Consider the following 22,311-nt stretch of genomic DNA (forward strand, 5'->3'; position numbering starts at 1 on the left):
TTTCTATGTCAGGCAGCATCCACGAATAGAGAATAAAATAACCTTTTTTCTCTCCACAGATACTGCCTGATTTACTGAGTTTTTCTAGTATTTTATGAATCTCTTTTGAGTGTTTGTTGAGTGAGGGTTGTTGATGAGACACCTCTGCTCTTTCAAATAGCGTAGGGATCTTAATGCCTTAACTGAAAGGCAGCAACTCGAGCAGTGCAGTCTTCTCTCAGTTCTGCACTCATGAGAGGTTAGCCACGGTTGCGTGCTGAAGTCTCTGATGTCTGACTTGAACCCACATCTTTCCACCGAAGATGGGAGAGCACTATCACAGATGACACATTTCTTGCACTTTCAAAACCAGTTTCTAAGCTTTTTCAAAAACAATAGAAAAATTAGACGCTCAGAGACTCAGGACACAGAAGAAGACAAATTAAATCAATCTGTCTGTGCCCAGCTCTTTGCCAAAGTAAAGACAAAATCTCTCCCTCTCCCTCTCCCTCTCCCATTCCCTTCCCACTCCCCCTTCCCTTCCCACTCCCCCTTCCCTTCCCCTTCCCCCTTCCCTTCCCACTCCCCCTTCCCTCCCCACTCCCTTCCCACTTCCCTTTTCCTCCCCATGCCCCTTTCCACTCCCCCTTCCCTCCCCACTCCCCTTTCCCTTCCCACTCCCCCTTCCCTTCCCACTCCCCCTTCCCTCCCCACTCCCTTCCCACTTCCCTTTCCCTCCCCATGCCCCTTTCCACTCCCCCTTCCCTCCCCATTCCCCTTTCCCTTCCCACTCCCCTTTCCCTTCCCACTCCCCCTTCCCTTCCCACTCCCCCTTCCCTTCCCACTCCCCTTCCCTTCCCACTCCCCCTTCCCTCCCCACTCCACTTTCCCCTTCCCACTCCCCTTTACCTACTCACTCCCCATCCCTTCCCACTCCCCCTTCCCTTCCCCCTTCCCACTCCCCCTTCCCTTCCCCCTTCCCACTCCCCTTTCCCTCCCCACTCCCTTCCCACTTCCCTTTCCCTCCCCACGTCCCCTTCCCTCCCCCTTCCCTCCCCACTCCCCTTTCCCTCCCCACTCCCCCTTCCCTTCCCACTCCCTTCCCACTTCCCTTTCCCTCCCCACGCCCCCTTCCCACACCCCCTTCCCTCCCCACTCCCTCCCCAATCCCCCTTCCCTTCCCACTCCCCTTTCCCTCCCCACTCCCCTTCCCACTCTCCTTTCCCTTCCCACTCCCCCTTCCCTTCCCACTCCCCTTCCCTTCCCACTCCCCCTTCCCTCCCCACTCCCTCTTCCCTTCCCACTCCCCCTTCGCTTCCCACTCCCCCTTCCCTTCCCACTCCCCCTTCCCTCCCCACTCCCTCTTCCCTTCCCACTCCCCACTCCCCCTTCGCTTCCCACTCCCCCTTCCCTTCCCACTCCCCCTTCCCTTCCCACTCTCCACTCCACTTTCTCTTCCCACTCCCCTTTCCCTCCCCACTCCCTTCCCCTCCCCACTTCCCTTTCCCTTCCCACTCCCCCATCCCTTTCCTTCCCACTCCCCCTTCTCTTCCCACTCCCCACTCCCCTTCCCACTCCCCATCCCACTCCCCTTTCCCTCCCCACACCCCCTTATCTCTCCACACCCACACTTCCCCTTCCCTCTTTACCCCATTTCTCCCTCTTCCCCCTTCTTCCCCTACCCCTCTCTTCCCTTCCCTCCCTCTCCCCTTCGCCTCTCCCTCTCTCCCCTCCCCTCCCCTTCCCTCCTTTCCCCTCCCCTTCCCTCCTTTCCCCCTCTCCCCCTTCCCTTCCCACTCCCCCTTCCCTTCCCACTCTCCACTCCACCTTCTCTTCCCACTCCCCTTTCCCTCCCCACTCCCCTTTCCCTCCCCACTTCCCTTTCCCTTCCCACTCCCCCATCCCTTCCCTTCCCACTCCCCTTTCTCTTCCCACTCCCCACTCCCCTTCCCACTCCCCCTTCCCACTCCCCTTTCCCTACCCACGCCCCCTTCCCTCCCCACTCCCTTCCCCTCCCCACTTCCCTTTCCCTTCCCACTCCCCCATCCCTTTCCTTCCCACTCCCCCTTCTCTTCCCACTCCCCACTCCCCTTCCCACTCCCTATCCCACTCCCCTTTCCCTCCCCACACCCCCTTATCTCTCCACACCCACACTTCCCCTTCCCTCTTTACCCCATTTCTCCCTCTTCCCCCTTCTTCCCCTACCCCTCTCTTCCCTTCCCTCCCTCTCCCCTTCGCCTCTCCCTCTCTCCCCTCCCCTCCCCTTCCCTCCTTTCCCCTCCCCTTCCCTCCTTTCCCCCTCTCCCCCTCCCCTTCCCTCCTGCCCTCTCCTCCCCTCTCTCTTCCCCCAGTGTCTCTTCCCCTCATTTCCTTCCCCTCTCTCTTCCAACCCCTCTCCCCCTCTCTCTCTCTCCTCTCACACCTTTCTCTCATTCAATGTTAAACAATGTTACCATTAAAAATGCAATAGTCTCTGCTTCAACCACTTCCTGTAGCAAAGCACGATTATGCTGCAACCATTGTTCTGCGTTCCACATAATTACCAGCATATGGTAATTTGTTCTGTGTTTCAGTGGGGAGCATCTGGGTCAAGAGGTTTGGGGTTTGACTCCTGCAGAATTATGAGCACAAACGTAATTATCAGAAGAAGCAGCAAGCAAGCAGGATGTAAAAAAAATTCTGTATCCTTTCAGAGGGATATCAGGGGAAGTATCCCCAGTGTTCTAGACAATAATTTTCAAAAGGTCAGCATCACAACATTATCTGGACATAATCCCGTTGCTCCCAATGGGATCTTGCTGTCTGTGATTTGGCAGCCACATTTTGTACATGATGAGAGACCACACTTCAAACATTCTTCATCAGCTGTAACGTCCTGGGAATGTGGATCACTACACCAAGGGGTTCCGTCGTGGCACAGCTGGTAGCCACTGCCTCACAACTCCTGTGATCCAGATTCGATCCAGCTGTTTGTGTGGAGTCTGCACGTTCTCCTCGTGACTGTGTCTAAAGTTTAAAGTTCAAATTTCTTGTACAAAGTATGTATTCCATGTGCAGCCACAAGACAAGGAAACGCAATAGGATAGGTAAAAAGAAATTCGCACGACAGAGACTGCCAAGTATCCAATGTGCAAAAGAAGACAAGTCGTGCAAATAGTACAACAAAGTAAACAAGTAGTACACAGAGAGTGAGCTGGGGTGTCAGTCCAGCAGCCCGGCGCCACAGGGCAGCGTTGTTGCTCGGCAGCCATCGGGGTTTCTCCCAGATGCTTCAGTTTCCTTCCACGTCCCAAAGGCTTGCAGGTTGGTAGGTTAGTTGCCTCCAAGTGTGTAGTTGAGAAGTCGGAGGACCAGTGAGAGCTGATGGGCAGGTGGAAGTGAAAAGGCTGCAGCGAGATTAATGGGAGGATCAGATTGCTCTGCGATCTGGCAGAAGACTCAATGCGGCATAGGTTGTAAGTGAAATAGGTAAAATAGTTCTCTTTCTGGCTTTCTGAGCTGCCGTGCATTACGTGGGTGGAAAAGCCCCAGTCAGGATGCAGCTTTATATCTGATTACTGCACAAGCAAAATAAATCATAAGCAATAACTGCAGGCCTAGAGACTGGCAAATGACAACGGCAGTGGAAGGGTTAAGCTGGGGAGGTGCTGAAATTAAAAGGAAGGCGGCTTGCAAGAAATTCGGGATGGGGGATGGTGGTTGGGGTGGAGTTAGTAAGTTAGCAAATGGTGGAAATATACTTCGGAAATGCCTTTGTACAGCCTCAATTACACAGCAGATTGGGTTTAAATAGCAGGGAGGAAAAGCCTCACATTATCTGCAATACAATGGCTTCCTGCAGACTGCTGAATCCTTGGGATGCAGTGATAACACTGCTCCCCTCTTACAATCCCCTCGCAGATGGCGGAGTACCAGGGTACTCATTGCATTGTTGCGTAGGCCTCTCAGCAGGATGTTTGGAGATCAGATGTGTGTCTGCATCTGGCCTGGGAATGCAGTCTCACAGCAGTTGTACCAGAGGACTAATGGATTGTTGCAGATCTCCTGTCGGAAGCTCCTGCTCTAAGTATATTTGGAATGTGCACTGTGTTTAGAAAATGAACCCAATGCCCTCCCTCTGTGTAGGGGTTTTGCTTTTAGCACGCCTGCCTTCAGTCTCTGAAGTGCCTTTTATTTCTAGTGGCCTTGTCAAAAATTAAACATACTTTGCTGTAAAAGTGTGCTCTCAAAGCTGTGATAATGCATTATGTCATGACACAGGCATTGTTGTTGGGAATTCAAACCCACTCAAGTCCACTCAGCATCTATGAGAGGCAGTGACAGGTTGAGGCTCTGAATGGGTCTCTTTGCCGGAGTCTTGAGACACAAAATTCCATTTGGTGGTGCCTACCTTTGGGTATATTGAATGCTGAAATTGGTTCCAGTCTGGTGTCCATTGCTTGTGGGCACACCTTTGGTCACCAAATTAAGGAGCGCATGGCTGCGTGCAGCAGCAGTGCATGTAGAGTACGCTGTGAGTGGGTTTGATTATGATGGCAATAGATGTCCATTAGAGAAAGCGCAGTGCAAGTAGACAATAAGGTGCAAGGGCCACAGCAAGGTAGATTCTGAGGTTCGGAGTTCATTTCTATCATACATGAGGTCTTTTCTTATAACACCAGGATAGAAGCTGTTCTTCAGCCTGGGGATTTCAAGCTTTGGTACCTTCTGCCCAATGGGAGGGTGAGAAGAGAGAACGTCCTGCTGTCTGCTTTCCTGAAGCAGCCAATAAGTATAGACAGAGCCCATCTACCAGAGCAACACACACCAAATGCTGGTGGAACGCAGCAGGCCAGGCAGCATCTATAGGGAGAAGCACTGTTGACGTTTCGGGCCGAGACCCTTCGTCAGGACTAACCGAAAGGAAAGATAGTAAGAGATTTGAAAGTAGGAGGGGGAGGGGAAACGCGAAATGATAGGAGAAGACCGGAGGGGGTGGGGTGAAGCTGAGAGATGGAAAGGTGATTGGCAAAAGTGATACAGAGCTGGAGAAGGGAAAGGATCATGGGACGGGAGGCCTAGGGAGAAAGAAAGGGGGAGGGGAGCACCAGAGGGAGATGGAGAACAGGCAGAGTGATGGGCAGAGAGAGAGAAAGAAGGGGAGGGAGAAAAAATAAATAAGTCAGGGATGGGTAAGAAGGGGAGGAGGGGCATTAACGGAAGTTAGAGACGTCAATGTTCATGCCATCAGGTTGCAGGCTACCCAGACGGTATATAAGCTGTTGTTCCTCCAACCTCCACTGTCAAGATGAGGCCACACTCGGGTTGGAGGAACAACAGCTTATTTTCTGTCTGGGTAGCCTCCAACCTGATGGCATGAACACTGATTTCTCTATCTTCCATTAATGCCCCTCCTCCCCTTCTTACCCCATCCCTGACTTATTTATTTTTTCTCCCTCCCCTTCTTTCTCTCTCTCTGCCCATCACTCTGCCTGTTCTCCATCTCCCTCTGGTGCTCCCCTCCCCCTCTCTTTCTCCCTAGGCCTCCCGTCCCATGATCCTTTCCCTTCTCCAGCTCTGTATCACTTTTGCCAATCACCTTTCCATCTCTCAGCTTCACCCCACCACCTCCGGTCTTCTCCTAACATTTTGCATTTCCCCCTCCCCCTCCTACTTTCAAATCTCTTACTATCTTTTCTTTCAGTTAGTCCTGATGAAGGGTCTCAGCCCGAAACATCAACAGTGCTTCCTCCTATAAATGCTGCCTGGCCTGCTGCGTTCCACCGGCATTTTGTGTGTGTTGCTTGAATTTCCAGCATCTGCAGATTTCCTCGTGTTTGCCCATCTACCAGAGGCTTGTTTTTGTGATGTACTGAGCGGTGTTCACAACTCTCTGTAGTCACGGACAGAGCAGTTCCCTTACCAAGCTGTGATACATTTGGATAGGATCTTTTCTAAAACTTGGTGGCCGTGCTGAATTTCCTTGCCCTTCTCAGAATGTTTTCACCAGCAGGTCAGATCTGCCCGCCCAACTCAACAAGAGCTATTTAAAGATGGCACTGATTAATAAATGTAATTTGCTAATTGATTTCCAAGGGCTTTTGCTTGAACTTAATGAGTGGATGATGATGATGGCGACAACGATGACATGACATCTACAGGAATGGTGTACCTTCAGCTGGGGTGCTTCTTTTCATTCCAAAGCTTCTGCAATAGGTTGACTCAGTAAAATAGAGGCCATGGTGGATGGTTATTCTTCAAGGTGAATGGTGGCATTCCTCAAGGATCAGTGGTAGGGTTATTGTTTTTTTTTATTTAGTTGGGAGAGTGAGGGGGCTTGCATAGCAGGACAAAATGCTCAGAGTTGTATCTGCAACGAGTTAAGCAATTGATGGGGCGGACACTTTTCAAGGATCAAGAATCAATTTTATTTGACACGTACATTTACATGTATTAGAAGTGTGCTATGGTGTGTTGGCACGACATGTAGCAAAAACAATAACATTCAACATTTATAAAGAATTATATAAAAATAAATTTGAAGATGCATTGACTGATTTTAAAACTCCTGTAAGGTTATTGACTCTGCATCCGAATCCTTGCAGCTTGACTCCTGGCATTGACTCCATGGCCAGTCACTTCCTACTGCCTGTAGAGTTTCTGCCATGAGAGCTTCCCAATCCCCTATTAGAGTAGGATAGGGTATGTGGGTACTTCCTCAGTCAAAGCCTCTGTCCCAGGTTGTGCACTCACTTTCACCATCTCCACCCCCAATGCAATTCCTTCTTTGGTTTTAACTTGGGCTCAACACTGACAAATCTCAAAGGTTGAAAGGTCCAATTTCATGTCAGAGAAACATCCTGAAATGCTTTTTTCTTCACAAGTATCCACAAAAACAGAGGAGTGCTCCAAAGAATGAGCGACAGTTAAACGTGAGAACCCCAAAGTCCCCCCCCAGCTCCCCCCCCCCGCACGTAAGCCGCAGCAAGCAACAATCCCCCCCCCACCGGCAAAACAAAAAGCAAGCATCAGCACCACCACCGTGCACAAGCGTGAGCTAAGCAATAGCAACGACACAGACTTGCAGTTACCTCAAAGACTTCACATTTCATCCAGCATTCGACAACCCACAGCTTCTCTCTCTCTCCCTGGCCATGGAGAGGGAAGTGTCCCCCATTTTCACAGCGATCAGGGAGACATAACAACAACCCGCTGGTTTACGATGTTAAAACTCCATTTTGTCACCTTTTACAAGCTGTGCGTCTGAAGATCACAAAGATCTCGGGTCTTCGGGCCCACGGTGAAAGATTTTCTGGCCTCCCCGACGGCACACAGGTCTCCTGCCATGACACTGAGCCTCGATCCACCCGCCTCCAGAGCCCCGAGATCTTCGGCTTCCAAACACAATCAAGACCCTCAGCAAACCCTTGGCGTGCCGAACAACGGCCGGTCTTGAGACCCCAAGAACGGGTCCTATTCCCACAAAGAACCGAAGTCAGAGTGTAATTCCAGGTCAGGGTCTTCAAAAGAATCCTGAAAGGGAGAAATAGAGATATTGAAGATAGAAATAAAGCTGCCTCCGAAGATGAAAGCAAAGGAGCTGCTGTTTAGCGCCATCTTAACTCCACCTCCACTTCCGGGTATCTACACTCCTTGCTGAGCTTATGAGGGAGCAAAGCTCAAGACTGACAGTTTTAATTGTGCATCATTTTCCATACACCTGTTTTTTTTGCCTGCATCCAATTTTATCCCCCTTGATTGTCTGAGAGCGCTACACTGTACTCTGTGCTTTACTGCATTTCTTTGAAGCTTCAGATAACCCCACTGTTCAGCCCACATATCAGCATTGATGGATGGCCATAACTGGAATGTTATCTTATTCATTGCAGAACATCAGCCCCAAATGATCTAAGGTGTATATCTCAAAGAAAAAAGTATATATATTTATTTAAGTATATATATTTCCGGCTGATGGCATCAGCGCTGGACTTCGGGGTGGGAGGTTCCGAGTTCAAATCCGGCCGGCTCCCTTGCACGCTCTCCATCCGTGCCTGGGTTGAGTGTCGAGCTAGCAACTCGACCTCATAAAAAAAACCTGGAGAGGGGTGGGCTCCACCAGGTTTCAGATGTCCAAGACACGCCATACGATGAGCAATCACCCAAAAGATCGGTGCAAAAAGCTTGTCATGACAGGAGTTAAGGGCACACACACACATATATATATATTAAGATGTTGCATTGAAAATGATAATCATTTCATATTTGGCTAGACCATTGCTCCCACACAAGTTCCTGTCCAAGGGGCTGTGGTCTTTGGCTCAACTCATCACTACTCTTCATCAGAGCACTAAGACCCCACAGGGATCTGGGATGCACGTCAGCGCTGAATTAGACCAGGACAGGGGCCTGGATTATGCTGAGCCCTTGTTGCGGGGATTTTCTTTTTGAAAAGGAACTGCATCGGAGAGCAACATCACAGTCCTCAATAAATCATTTGGAAACAATCCAAAATGTAGTCTGACAAATTGTGCCTAATTGCCATCAGGGTGGCCTGTGAACTGAACCCATTTGCAGAAAGGTCACACATTAAGGTTATGTATTAATTGGCTGCCTCCCTCACTCTCAACTTTTTTTTTGTTTTCTAAAGAACTTCAGTCTTTACTGCTCATTAGTTCGCGATTATACTTAAAGTTTTCCTTGTTCCACCTTTTGCATCCTCTGCTTTTAGCTGTGCTAGTGTTCTGTGTCCCCTCACAATTGACAATGTGTAGCAGTTTGTTAAGAATTTTTCTGCTGAATTGCTTGCAGATAAACATGTATCCAGTTTGCTCGGGAAGGTCTGTTGAAAATGCTGCACATAGCATAAACAGATTTTGTGGAGTGAAGGAGATGATGCCAAAATAAAAATAATTTGGAATGTTGTTGATATAGGATGTGAGTTCCCGAACGGACGCACATTAGTCCCATTCGCAGTTGACCTCGTCTTGGCACCTTGCCTCTGTATCCTGTTCCCTTTCCTCTCTACCTGATCTGCACCCTCTTCAGTGGGAAGCCCTGGAAGTGGACAGGGAGGAGGGTGGAGCTCCCTCACCCTTCTTGTGTTGTGGGCTTATTGACAATCTTTACAGAGAAGATGCATTTTCCTGCACCCTTAATTGTCCATCTTGATCCCAGTCGGATAACTAAGGCAGACGATGTGACCCCACAGAAGTAATGGGAGTCTCCCAGCCCAGGTCTGCTTAGTTCTCTGGACCAAAAGCTGGTCAAGTTAATGGAGAGAGCAGGCATGTTGAGGAGACCACCATTAGGGAAGGCTGACCTAAGGATCCACTTGCGACTTTTGTATCTTTATCAGAGCAGCCTTGTGGGTTGGAGACAATTGTCCAATACTTGAAACTCTGCTAGAAGAGTTATTTGTTGTGTCCCTGTTCCATTCTCCAACACAGAGATATCAAATCCTATTGGATCCAATTCCACCACTGCCATATCCAAGTGACCATGCTTCATGGATCTGCTCTGGACGGATATCCAACTGTGAAGATCCAAGCAGACAAGTCTCACCCAGTCCTTTTCTGCCCCATGTTCCTCTCTCCCAATCCCCACCTTGTCATCCACACACGAGCACCTCCCAGTGGGATTTGCTGGTTGACTGTCGGGGTCGCTAACCCTGGATGGTTTCTGTCTTTCTTTCCTGAGTCCAGACTTGTCAAGGCTGACATAAGAAGTCTGAAATGGATAAGCTCAACATAGGCCTCTATCCTGTCTGTTTGCCAGAGTTACCACACCAGATGCAGCATTTACCCAATCAACAAAGTAGCTGTTTATTTTAGGGTGACTGTATGAATTCTTTTAATTCTTACTTAATCAAATTAGAAAAAAATACATTGCTGAAGGGAATAATATGCTTTTAAATGGAGGGCAGTGTCACATTTGCCTAGATGACAAATGGAAATAGAAGCTGGTGGTAAAGGATGCAGGATTAAATAGGGGCAGAATCAGTCAACCAAGAAGGGGATAATTCTCCTTCTTAACAAATAAATCAAAATGGACTGCAGCAACATCTGTGAGTCCAAGTCATGCCAAATCTATACATGACAAAAAACAGGCTTGCCTGCAGCACACATCCTATCTGATGTTTGGCCTCCATTTCCTGCCCATTACAGGCACAGCTATTTTAGGCAATAGGTGCATTCAGAATCAACAGGCTGAAGTTAAATGGCCGCACACTACACTGTGCACAGTGCCAGCACAGATGTGAAAAACAGCTCCTGGGCTTCACTTTGCTAGCGTGAGCTGGTGGAGCGGTGGGGGTGGGGTGATGGGAGGAAATGAACTGCTTCCTCCAAATCAGAACAGACAGTCTATTGCTGGTTCTCGATAATGAAAATGGATAGACTTGTGATTGTTCAAGAGAGGCAGGATGTACTGGAGGAGCTCCTGCTTGCACTCCAGAACCAGCCGTGTCTTCTGGGAGAGGTCTTGTCTGTCTTGTAGCAGTTGGCTTTTTTAAATGTTAAAATTAAATGACTCCAGCTTTTTCTCAAATTCTTGCTCTTGTCAAATCCTTCTGTGGTCTCACCCTCTCACCCTCTTTCAGCACTGTGACCTTCCAAGATCTCTGTCCTTCCATTCCTACTTCTGTTTAAATATCCTGTTTACATCAGAGTAATCCTGGTTCCTCATCCTATTCCTTTTTTTTAATCTTTGGTTGAATATGAACCAACAACTTTATAGCATCTTTAATGTCAGCAAACCACCAAGATGTTCCACAGGATCGTTATACAAATTAGCTTCAAAAGTAGGCCCCTCAAGCCTGCGTTCCTATACAAAAAGATCATGGCTGATGCTTTGTAACTCCACATTCTCATGTTGGACTCTTGCCTCTGGGACAGATGCATTGTAGGTATTTATCCAATGGTGCAACAATGTCAGCTGATGATAGATCTCCTTTATTACCTTTCACTTGCATAGTTCCTCGTACATAGGAAAAGAAGGCAAAATAGTACAACCGTGACCGAAAAAGGAAGTCAAAGCTATTGTAAAAGCAAAGGAAAGGGCATACAACAAAGCAAAAATTAGTGGGAAGATAGAGGATTGGGTTAGTTTTTAAAAACCTACAGAGAGCAACTGAAAAAAATCATTAGAAAGGAAAAGATGAAACATGAAAGCAAGCTAGCAAATAATAACAAGGTGGATAGTAAAAGCTTTTTCAAGTATGTTAAAAATAATAGAGAAGTGAGAGTGGATATAGGACCGCTAGAAAATGAGGCAGGAGAAATAATAACGGGGGACAAGAAGATGGCTGCTGAACTAAATGAGTATTTTGTGTCAGTCTTCACTGTGGAAGACACTAGCAGTATGCCAGATGTTGTTGTGTGTGAAGGAAGAGAAGTGGGCATAGTTACTGTTACAAAAGAGAAGGTGCTCAAAAAGCTGTAAGACCTAAAGGTACATAAGTCACCCGGACCAGATAAACTGCACCCCAAGATTCTGAAAGAGGTAGCGTTAGAGATTGTACAGGCACTAGTAATGATCTTTCAAAAATCATTGGACTATGGCATGGTGCTAGAGGACTGGAAAATTGCAAACATTACTCCACTCTTTAAGAAAGGAGGAAGGCAGCAGAAAGGAAATTATAGACCAGTTAGTCTGACCTCAGTGGTTGGGAAGATGTTGGAGTCAATTGTTAAGGATGTGGTTATGGAGTACTTGCTGGCACAGGACAAGATAGGACAAAATCAGCATGGTTTCCTTCAGGGAAAATCCTGCCTGACAAACCTGTTGGAATTCTTTGAGGAGATTACAAGTAGGATAGATAAAAGGGGATGCAGTGGATGTTGTATATTTGGATTTTCAGAAGGACTTTGACAAAGTGCTGCACATGAGGCTGCTTACCAAGTTAAGAGCCCATGTTATTACAGGAAAGTTACTAATATGGTTAGAGCATTGGCTGATTGGTAGGAGGCAGCGAGTGGGAATAAAAGGATCCTTTTCTGGTTGGCTGCCAGTGACTAGTGGTGTTCCACAGGGGTTGGTGTTGGGACCGTTTCTTTTTATGCTGTATATAAATGATTTAGATGATGGAATAGATGGCTTTGTTGCCAAGTTTGCAGATGATACAAAGATTGATGGAGGGGCAGGTAGTGTTAAGGAAACAGGTAGGATGCAGAAAGACTTGGACAGTGGTGAGGAAGGCAAATGCCATGTTAGCATTCATTTCAAGAAATCTAGAATACAAGAACAAGGATGTGATGCTGAAGCTTTATAAGGCACCGGTGAGGCCTCACCTTGAATATTGTGAACAGTTTTGGGCTCCTCATCTTAGTAAAGATGTGCTGGCATTGGAGAGGGTCCAGCGGAGCCTCTTCAAGGATGATTCCAGGAATGAAAGGGTTATCTTAAGAGGAATGTTTGATGGCTCTGGGTCTGTACTCTCTGGAATTCAGAAAGATGAGGAGGGATCTCATTGAAACCTTTTGAATGTTGAAAGACCGAGACAGAGTAGATGTGGAAAGGATGTTTCCCATGGTGAGAGAGTCTAAGACAAGAGGGCACATCGTCAGGATAGAAGGGCGCCCTTTCGAAACAGTAATCCGGAGAAATTTCTTTAGCCAAAGGGTGGTGAATTTGTGAAATTTGTTGCCAGATGCAGCAGTGGAGGCCAGGTCATTGTGTGTATTTAAGGCAGAGATTGCTAGGTTCTTGACTGAACATGACATCAAAGGTTATGGGGAGAAGGCTGGGAACTGGGGTTGAGGAGGAGAGAGAAAGAAGGATCAGCCATGATTGAGTGGTGGAGTAGACTCGCTGGGCCAGATGGGCTAATTCTGCTCCTGTGTCTTATGGTCTAAGACAAATGTAGTACGCATTCATGTGCTTTGCACCATCTCCACTTAAGGATCAACTGTAAGGATTCAAATAGAACTTTATTCACCGCATGCATATTTATGTATCAGGAATTTTCTGTGGTGTGTTGATCAGGGAGTGACATGCAACAAAACAACATTCAGCAGTTATTAAAGAGTAAAGAACTCATATAAAAATAAAGTTAGAGGTTAAAGTATGGATATGGAATCAGACATACATAAATGCCAGCATGAATTTACAACATTACAAAATGAAGTTTGAAGTGTTGACAGTACAGTGCAGTGACTGGGGTAATAGATAGAGCGGGTGTGGGGGGGGGGAGGGTATCTAGAATGGCTGATCAGATTAACTTCCTGGGGGAAGGAACAGTCAAGATGGTGTGAAGTTATTTTTTGTTTTAATAACCCGATAGCACTTTACAGAAGGGAGTTTTTGGAAAAGGCAATTTGTTGGTTGGGTTGTGTTCACAATGATTTGTCCTGCCCGCTTCTTTGCCCTGGGCACACACAAGTCCTGCAGTGATGGTAGACTGTAGTCAATGTCCTCTTCAGCTGGCCTGACACTTCACTGTAGCTTTGTATGTTGTGAGGATGCGGCACCAAACCAGACAGTAATGGCTGATGTGAGGATGCTCTTTATGATGGCAGTGTAGAATAACACATCAGTTGATATAGGCTTAAGGGAAAATCCCAAAGAAGGCAGATATGTTTAGGAAGGGGACACTTGCAGCTGAATGCATAGCCCCCAATAGTGGAATGTCTAAAATCCAGGCAAATTAGAGAGGCCAGAATCAGACAATCATAGAGATCTAATGGAGGGGGGCGGGGTTTAAAGCTGGAGGAGGTTGGAAATATGGAGAGGTGAGACTATAGAGAAACTCAAAAAAAAGTTTTTTTTTAATTGAGCTTTTGTGTAAATGTAAGTTAATGTGAGTAAGATTTGATTTAAGTTGAGACTAAGGAGCTATGTAAGGTTATAGATGATAGACTGATAGATGGCAGCCAAGAATGTGTTGGATTAATGAATAGAAAAGATGTAGGAAAGTTTTCAGCAGCAGATGAGAGAGACAGGAATGGTCAAATGATGTTACAGAAGTAGAAATAGTTGGTCTAAGAGATGGTAAGGGTGCGTGCCCTGAAGGTTAGCGTGGAGTGAGGTGTCAATGTCAGTGTCACACTCGGTGTCCAGGGGGGTAAGGAAAGGAGAGAGAGGGCACCACAAGCAACACACGGGCTGTTTATCCCAAGTCTGGTGGGTTGGAGACAGCAATATTGCGCTGGTAAATATTAATAATTCTTTACTCCTGCCACATGTAATCGTGCCAAATCAAAGGAACAGAATCAGCCTATGTACACAACATTGACAGTGCATTAATTAATTCAATTTTACTCTTTTCTAGGTGGGTAAGAGAATTTTTAAACGATGAAAACCAAGGTCTCAATGTCCTGGTGGACTACCTCTCCTTTGCACAGTGTGCAGTCATGTAAGTAGCTTGAGGAGATTTATCTGGTATCACACTTATCCATCTTGGTTGTTTCACGCATCATGTTTTAAATTTCAGTTCTGTTGAAGACTTCATTCTCTGCTTTTCATTTCTTATCTTTGCTGTCCTTGAAATCTTTCAACACCAGAAGTTGGGCACAACAGATGTTAGGAGTGGATTCATTAAGGCAACCTAAACAATTTAAAGTCCCTTGAATACTTTTGCGGTAAGTGAATTGTGTGAAAATGTGCTCCCTTACCTCCTGGGTGGCCCAGTAGCAAGGAGGGTGTTACTTTTCTGCACATCTGTGGCATTTTATATGTAAATTGCAGTGTAAATTGTGGTATCCATCTCCGGCCAGGCTTCTGCTGTCACCATGTAGGATTCACCATCTGTGAACAGATCCCAGCTACACTCTGTGCAGCTGGGCATCTCACATCTACTGTGGGGCATTTATCCATCTTGGGCTTCCCCCCAGTGACTTCCACCACAGCAGATTTCCATGTTAACTTTCCTCACTTTGGTGACAGACATGGAAGTCTATCAATTAGGCCACTTGGCCCCTCAAGATTGATCTGCCATTCGGTAAGATCGTGGCTGATCTGTCTGTAAGTTAACTCTACAGTACCATTCAACCTAAGTAGCCTTTCACCCCTATAAAGTACCTCACTACCTGTGCAGTACAAATATTCAAAGACTCTGTTTCCGTCACCCTTTGAGGAAGAGAGTTCCAAAGACTCACAAACAGCTCTGTCTTAAATGGGCAGCCCCTTATATTTAACAGTGACCCCTAGTTCTAGATTTTCCCACAAGAGGATACGTGCTTTCTGCATTGACACTATCAAGCCCCCTCAAGGGTGTAATACATTTCAACCAAGTTCCCTCTCACTTTTCTAAATTCCAACAGATACAATTCCAGCAATAAAACCTTTCTCTATAAAACAGGCCTCCCACCAATGACCCTCTGGGCGTGAAATACAACACAGATCAACGCTTGCCACATACCAAGGGTTTTGGAGCTACCCACGTTCTGGTTTGCCAAATCCAGACGAGTTGATTCTTAATCGGGTTACATTTTACACTCACTGGTTTATCAGCAAAACTCAGAGGTGGAGAGGTACATCCCTCAAAATTGGCAGCTCTTTCATGTACATCTTAAATCAGAACATTATGCTTTGTTTGTCAGGAGCTGGAGATTAAGTTTTCCGTGCAGCCTCCACAGACTTTTCTCCCAAACAGCCCACAGAAAGAGCAAATTTGTGTGAGCTTACATTGGTAAATTTGCTTGGATTTCGTTTCCAGAGGGCTTACTAACTACTAATGACATTTGTTTTACTGCTCTGTTTTCATTTCATCTTTGCAGCCTCTCACCATTCTTCAATGCTTTCAGTAACCAGATCTCTTGAACGTGCCTTGTTTCCGAAGTGCCCTCTACCACCCAGCTGCTGCTGTCGATGTACCAACTTTCCATATTTCCATGCTTTTCCACAGTGGAAGCTCCCTCGGGCACATTTTGCGCGTCGGAAATGGCCAGTGGGTAGAAATTTGCCTTTGGTTGCACTGGGACGCGAGTCCCCTGCTGTACATCTCCCATCCCCCTGAAATTGGGCCCCATTGAAATTGGCATTTATCACCAGGCGGAGTTGAGCTGCAATGTAGATTTTGCAGGACGCCCGTCTGCCAGGAACTGGCTCTTTCCAGGGCTCGGTTCTAAGGGTTTTATTCTTGGGGCATGACCACTGGTAAGAAATACAGTGCTGGAATTGGTGTTATGACAGCAAGGTCTAAAAGCAGATACAACTGTTCCAAAGTGAAAATCCCACCTTGGCTATCTCCTTGATCCCCACCTAAACTTCTAGCAGCAACCATTTTAATGAATGTGTATTCTCTTCCTGTTGGTGTAATGGAAGAAGATGGATGGAAGCTTCTGTCCTCAAAGGGGAAACATGTTAACTGACTGTGGATGGGGGTGACCAAAAGAGATTTTTATCCCATTGTGACCTAGGTTTGACTTTGACCTTGTGGAGAATGGTGATGATGGTGCACTCGACAAGTCAAAACCCTGGGGCAGGTCTATAGAAGATTTGCACCAGAGCAATGTCCTGCCCCTGGCTTTCAGCAACAGCCTCTCTCGCTCTGCCAGGCAATCTATCCTACGGTATGTACGGCTCGGCTTCTAACAGACGCCAGGGATGCAATGAGTACTAGGTTCAGCTACAGAATGAGCGCCGTCACCTACTCACTTCCTTCCCGCACAAAAAACGAATCCTGACACCTGAGATTAAGTGCCGCCTCAGCAGCTGTAGAATTGAAATTCAGTTAATCGTCTGAATTTGGAGAAACAACCAGTCGCAGTAATGCTGACCATAAAGGCTACCTGATTAATGTAAAAAAATCCACTTGGTCACTCATATCCTCCAGGAAGGAAATCTGCCATTGTTGCTGAGTTTGGCCTGTATGTGACTCCAGGCTCAATAATGTGGTTGACCTTTAAATGCACTGGTAGGCCGCTCAGTCATAGCCAGCTCAACACCAAATTGCCAGAGCAATTTCGGGCTGGCAATAAATGTGGATTTTGCCCAAAACTGAAAAAGTGAATACTAAATGAGAGGATTATTGTTCAAAGCTCAATGAAACTGCTGTTAGCTTGCTTGCAGCCTCTCAGTAAATATCACTGCTGTAGATTATACTTCAGTATCTGGGTTCATTTTCAGGCCAAGCTGATGTCAGCATCTTGAGGACCGGACCTGGGTCACGTCAATCCGTGTCCTTGTAGACATAAAGTTCACAAAGTAAAATTTTCCCTATTTATCAGTTTTTACTTCTTAGAAGCCAAACAGAAACAAACAGAAAATAAACCTCACAGTGTTTCAGCAGAGGACATACTGCTGAAACTGAGGTCTTTTCTTGGAGAGAGCTTTAGTTTTGATTTGTCCCTACGCTGCTTCTCAGCTTGAGTGTACACCTGGTGCCTCGACGGTTTTACGCAGATTTAGATTATTCAGAAGAACAACATCAGTCCATGGATTCAGTCAAACTGGGGCAGCACTTGCGCATCAATAGACTTGCAGTTATTTTAACAGCCCAGACTGGTAGCTCAAACGGCGAGGTAAAGGGAGGCCTTCCACTGTCCTCCCACTCTCGCTCTGCGAGCGCACTCTGCTCTTTTCACTCGCCCGCTGTGCTAGATTCACCAGTCCAGCCCTGGCCTTGGCTTTTAGTGCTGCGGCTTGGCGAGGAGCAAAGATTTAGCACAAGCACCTGGAGCGCACACGGATACTTCGTGAAGCCAATGTGCAGCCAGTGAGGACGCGCCCATCATTCTGGCTGTCAGGGCACTACCAATGGCAAGCAGCTTGGCAATCTGAAGTGAACATTTCCTTTTCTTTTCTCTCCCCACTCCAAGCACCCTGGGCGATCGTGCAGCAAAGCAAAGTGAACCCACTGATAAGACCATGCGTAAATACAGTTCTCCCTGAAAGGGCGCATCAGCAAAGGAAGTGTTGCTTTGCCAGCTGTCCCAGAAGAAGCAGGAGAAGGTCATTCATCCCCTTGTACATGCGCTGCTACTGAATAAGATCAAGACTGACCCTACTTTCCTCCACCACCCTCATTTCCTTGATCCCCTAATATCAAACGATCTATTACTCTGTCCTGAACCTACTTAGCAGCTCATCCCTTTGGATAGGAAATTCATCTTCATTGATCTTTTTTAAGATCTTATCATTCTCATGATGTGGCATCACTGGCAATGCCAACATTTTTGTACATTTTTAATTATGCTTGACTGAGAGGGCATTTAAAAAGAGACCAGACTGGGGCAGGGCAGGAGAATTTTTTCCAAGGGCAGGCCTTTCCAGAACCATAAATCCCTCCTTTGCTTCCTTGAAAGTGCTCCAGTCCCTGATGGCCTGCCCCTAGCCACCCTTTTGAATGACAGCGAGCATGGCGATTAGAACAGTTGAGGGTTGGAAGGTCTTGTATTGAAACCTCCAGGAATAGACACCAGAGCTGCAACATAAGACAAGTGATCTCATTATTCCCTGTATTAAACATAAAGGAATGAGTGCATCACTGATATGAACACAAAGTTCAAAGGACACTAATGAAATGCTTGCACTTATCAAGACTGTAGTGGAATGTCAGTCCCAGTGATCCACCTACTCCAGATCCAGCAAAATGCAAACACTTGGACACTAAAAGTGGCAATGTTCCTTTAAAACATGTTTTAATGTATATTTATGTACAGTATGTGTGTGGTTTATGTGTGGTATGTGTTTATGTAAGCACTGTCAAGCTTCAAGACAAATGGAGGCTGCACTACAATTTTTTAAATACTTGACTTTATGAAAAACGGTTTCGTCACCTTCTCAAGCTACTAGTCAAAACCATTGTGCTTCCAGTTTGACAGATCATTTAAAGGGACAGGGCCACTGCCAGTGATCCACCATGAAGTGAGGAGTAGTATTGAACCTCGCTAACCCCAAAGGGGACGGAAGTGGGTAGGAGTTAAACCATTGCATCCCTGGAATCTTGGCTTTACAATGTGCTGATAACTTGCCTGTTGCCTTCTGTACGTGCTGCTGAAGTTTTGTGCCGATACCTGCCACTTCATGGAACGTGGGCTCAACAAAACCTCCAGCCAATCAGTAATGAACTTTGTATTGCAGTTGCCTTAGGAAAGAGCTCTTGTACATCCCACATGTTTAACTTGAAGATTTTTTTTGTCTCTCTTCTAGGTTCTTGGCCTTTGATGCTTTGCAATTATACTAAGCAACACACACACACACACACACACACACACACTGAAAGAACTCAGCAGATCAGGCAATGTCTATGGAAAAGAGTAAACAATTAATGTTTTGGCTGACACCCTTCTTGAAGACTGAAAAAGGGTCTCGGCCTGAAATGTCACGGCCTGACCTGTTGAGTTCCTTCAGCGTTTTGTGTGTGTTGCTTTGGATTTCCAACATCTGCAGACTTTCTTATGTTTGGAATTATGCTAATACTGCTTTCCCTGAGAAATATCTTATACTGTTTAGAAGCATTGCATCACATGCTGGGAGAAAACAAATTCCCCAAGTGTAGGGGGGGCACAGTGGTGGTGCCAGTGTAGAGCTGCTACTTGGCAGCTCCACAGATCCTGGTTCAATCCTGACCTACAGCACTCTCTGTGTGGAGTTTGGATGTTCTCCCTGTGACCGCATGGGTTTCCCCTGGCTGGTCCAGTTTCCATCCACATTCCAAATGAGTGTGGGTCGGTAGGCTAATTGGCCATTGTAAGTTGTCTCTAGTGAGTAAGTGAGTTGAAGAACGTGAGGGGGGGAATTGATGGGAATGTGAGGAGAACAAAATAGGGATTAGTGCCCGATTCATGTAAAAGAGTGTCTCATGTTTGGTGTGGACCTTCTGGTCCAAAGGGCCAGGTGCTATGCTGTGAGCCTTTTAATGTTAAGCAACTCAATTCCTAGTAGTTGCTTCACAGCATATTTCTTCCAATTAACGTTCTGACTCAGCCTCCTCCCACATTCTCCCTCCCCAGCATGGGGGGGGGGGGGGTTAGTGTTGGAGAGTGTTGCAGTAACGTCTTGACGGCACATTTCTGAATGTTGGTGCCTCATAATCTGCTGGAGTGAAGTGCTGTGCAGAAGGTGGGCCTGCCACTGTGCACCGTCCTGACTCGCGCTCCCCTTTCGTTCTATCAACCTTTGTGTACACCCACCCATAGAAGCCAAGTTCGGATTGCACTGAGCCGACCCAAAGTTCATGCCGACTTGCTCCGATTGTTTTAAACGTCAGGGTATATTTGAAATTATTTCATGTGGTGCAATTTCATGTGTGCCTTCTATGGAGCAGGAGGCCGTGCTTAGCCTAAAATTGGAAGAGCCTGACTATCTTTCAGTACAAGTGAAATTAGTAGCAATAACAGGTACCTAACAAGCCCTTTTATTTATCATCAGCTTCTGCGCAACCCCTGGGTCTCGGTCCTGCACAGCTGGCTCCTGTAACGTTAAGCTGGCCTGCAAAGGCATTCAGCAGCATGGGTAGGGAGTCCGCTGCAAAGTCCAATCAAAATAGGCACTCAGGTCAATCATTCTGCACTGTTTTCCCCGGAATTCCTCAATTCCAAAGGCCGTGTGCTCAAAAGACCTGTGTTTGGCTGTAGGTGGGTCTCCAATGGTTGTTTTGGCACCACTGTGAAGTTTATAATTGTGGTTTTGGTTTTTGAGATCATGACATTAAATTCCAGGGAGATGACAGTGATGGGTTATTTATGACCTTCCAGTTTTACGCAGCGTGTGTTTTCTTTTCCTGCTCTCTCCGTTGTGTTTTCCTTCCAACATATGGTCATGTCTTTAGATATTCTGGTGGTGCAACAAGGGGGCACATTGATGGATCATGACTGCTCAAATGACTAATTGTCTATGGGTGGTCATTTTCCCTTCGACCAATCATATGGCACGGGCAGCTGTTCCTTTTCGTGAGCATCCGCCACTGGCAGACACAGTGACACTCTCTGGCTTTGATCCTTTTGATTGCTTAGTTCAACGTCCATCAAGCTGATGGTATGTAATGGGATGTGTTGGGGGAAGAGCACAAGGTGCTGTCCAGTCTTACGGTCTACAGCCCGATGAGCAATGAAGGGGAAAGCTGTCCAATTAAATAATAATTAAATAAGCAACACCACTCCCCAGCAGCTTGCAGCTCTCTGTTCCTCGCCAGCCTGACAGAAGTACTTGTCCAACCCTTAACATCACCATTTAGAAAGCTGAGGCAGAGCTTGAGTCAGTTCCACTTAAGCCGTACCCCATCCAGCACTTACTCCCTCCACCACTGGTGCCTTGGTGGCGAAACTAGAATAGCTATTGACCTAAGCTAGTCTGACGGCACTTCCTAAGCCTGCTATTCTGTAAATGAAGGAGGACAAAAGTTCTAGGCAAATGGGAGCATTACCACCTTCAGGTTCCCCTCAAAGTCACAAACTGTCCTGACTTGGAAATTTATCGTCAGTCTTTCATCACAGCTGGGTCTAACCCTGAAACTCTCTCCCAAACAGCACTGTGTGAGAGCAGAAGGAAAGCAACAATTCGTGAAGGGAGCTCACCACCACCTTCTCAAGGGCAATTAGGGATGGGCAATTAATGCTGGCCTTGCTGGTGATGTCACATCCTGAGCTTGAATTAAGTAAAGCCAGACACCATTCCGATTGCTCTCAGAACTGCTGTGAGCCATGTTGTGTTAGCAGTGTGGGGCCATTCACTGAAATGATCCAGAAAGGGGCTTGTCCTCATGGTTTTCCACTAAAATGTCATTCAAACAAATAACCTGACAGCGTTGGACCCATGATTAATCACGAGGGTTTAGCTGAGCAGGTTTATGCTCATCAAGCTCTGCGACACCTTGATGCTGACAGATGTTGAGCCTTCGCCAGTAAAAGGCCAAGGAGTTCATCAACCCTTGGTTCTGTCAAGACATCACCAACCCCATTGCTTTCTCTCCCTCAGGTTACACCTCCCAGGTTTCGCCCACCCAACCTCTTCATCTTATCTCAGACTTTGAAATGTTGTCACTTGTTTTCAAAGCACGCTTGCGATGCTTGTTAAAAGCAATTTCCTAAGCCTTGTTGCTACAACTCCCAAAAAAAATGTCTTGTGTCTGAGTATTTCCCCTTTTCTCATCGTGCAAATCTGTACCCTGAATAGGAAAACAACAAAACCCGAGAGGACAGAAGAGGATTCTCCTGCTACTCTTGGGCTGTTTCTATTTTCCAAAGATTTCTTGCCTGTCTCTGTTCCAAGAACTCCTAGCTGCTTCACCCTACACAGGAGAAATTCCTCAACAAAATGCAAGAAGGCAGAAGCATTGAATGTTGGATTTGGTTTTCTGCTTGTAAAATGAAGTCGTAAATTGCATTGAGCCTAGACAACTCCGAATTATTGAAGCAATTCCTATTAATTAATTAAGATGAATCCTGTTTGCTGCCTGGTTTGGGTTTCATTGAA

The 22,311-nt window shown here is 46.6% G+C and overlaps 1 protein-coding gene across 3 annotated transcripts in view; it reads left to right on the forward strand.

Moving 5' to 3' along the window:
- The window catches only part of LOC132384685 (formin-like protein 3), a 175,018-nt gene that overhangs the window by 85,283 nt on the left and 67,424 nt on the right, over window positions 1-22,311 (forward strand). For 2 of the 3 annotated variants that reach the window (XM_059956050.1, XM_059956051.1), the window contains exons 5-6: window positions 14,225-14,308; window positions 16,314-16,466. In XM_059956050.1, coding sequence (XP_059812033.1) covers window positions 14,225-14,308; window positions 16,314-16,466 — 237 coding nt within the window. The remainder of the gene's footprint in view (window positions 1-14,224; window positions 14,309-16,313; window positions 16,467-22,311) is intronic. The other variant, XM_059956052.1, reaches the window with a different exon arrangement.

The sequence above is a fragment of the Hypanus sabinus genome, chromosome X1 (assembly GCF_030144855.1).
Source record: "Hypanus sabinus isolate sHypSab1 chromosome X1, sHypSab1.hap1, whole genome shotgun sequence".
NCBI classification, from domain to species: Eukaryota; Metazoa; Chordata; class Chondrichthyes; order Myliobatiformes; family Dasyatidae; genus Hypanus; species Hypanus sabinus.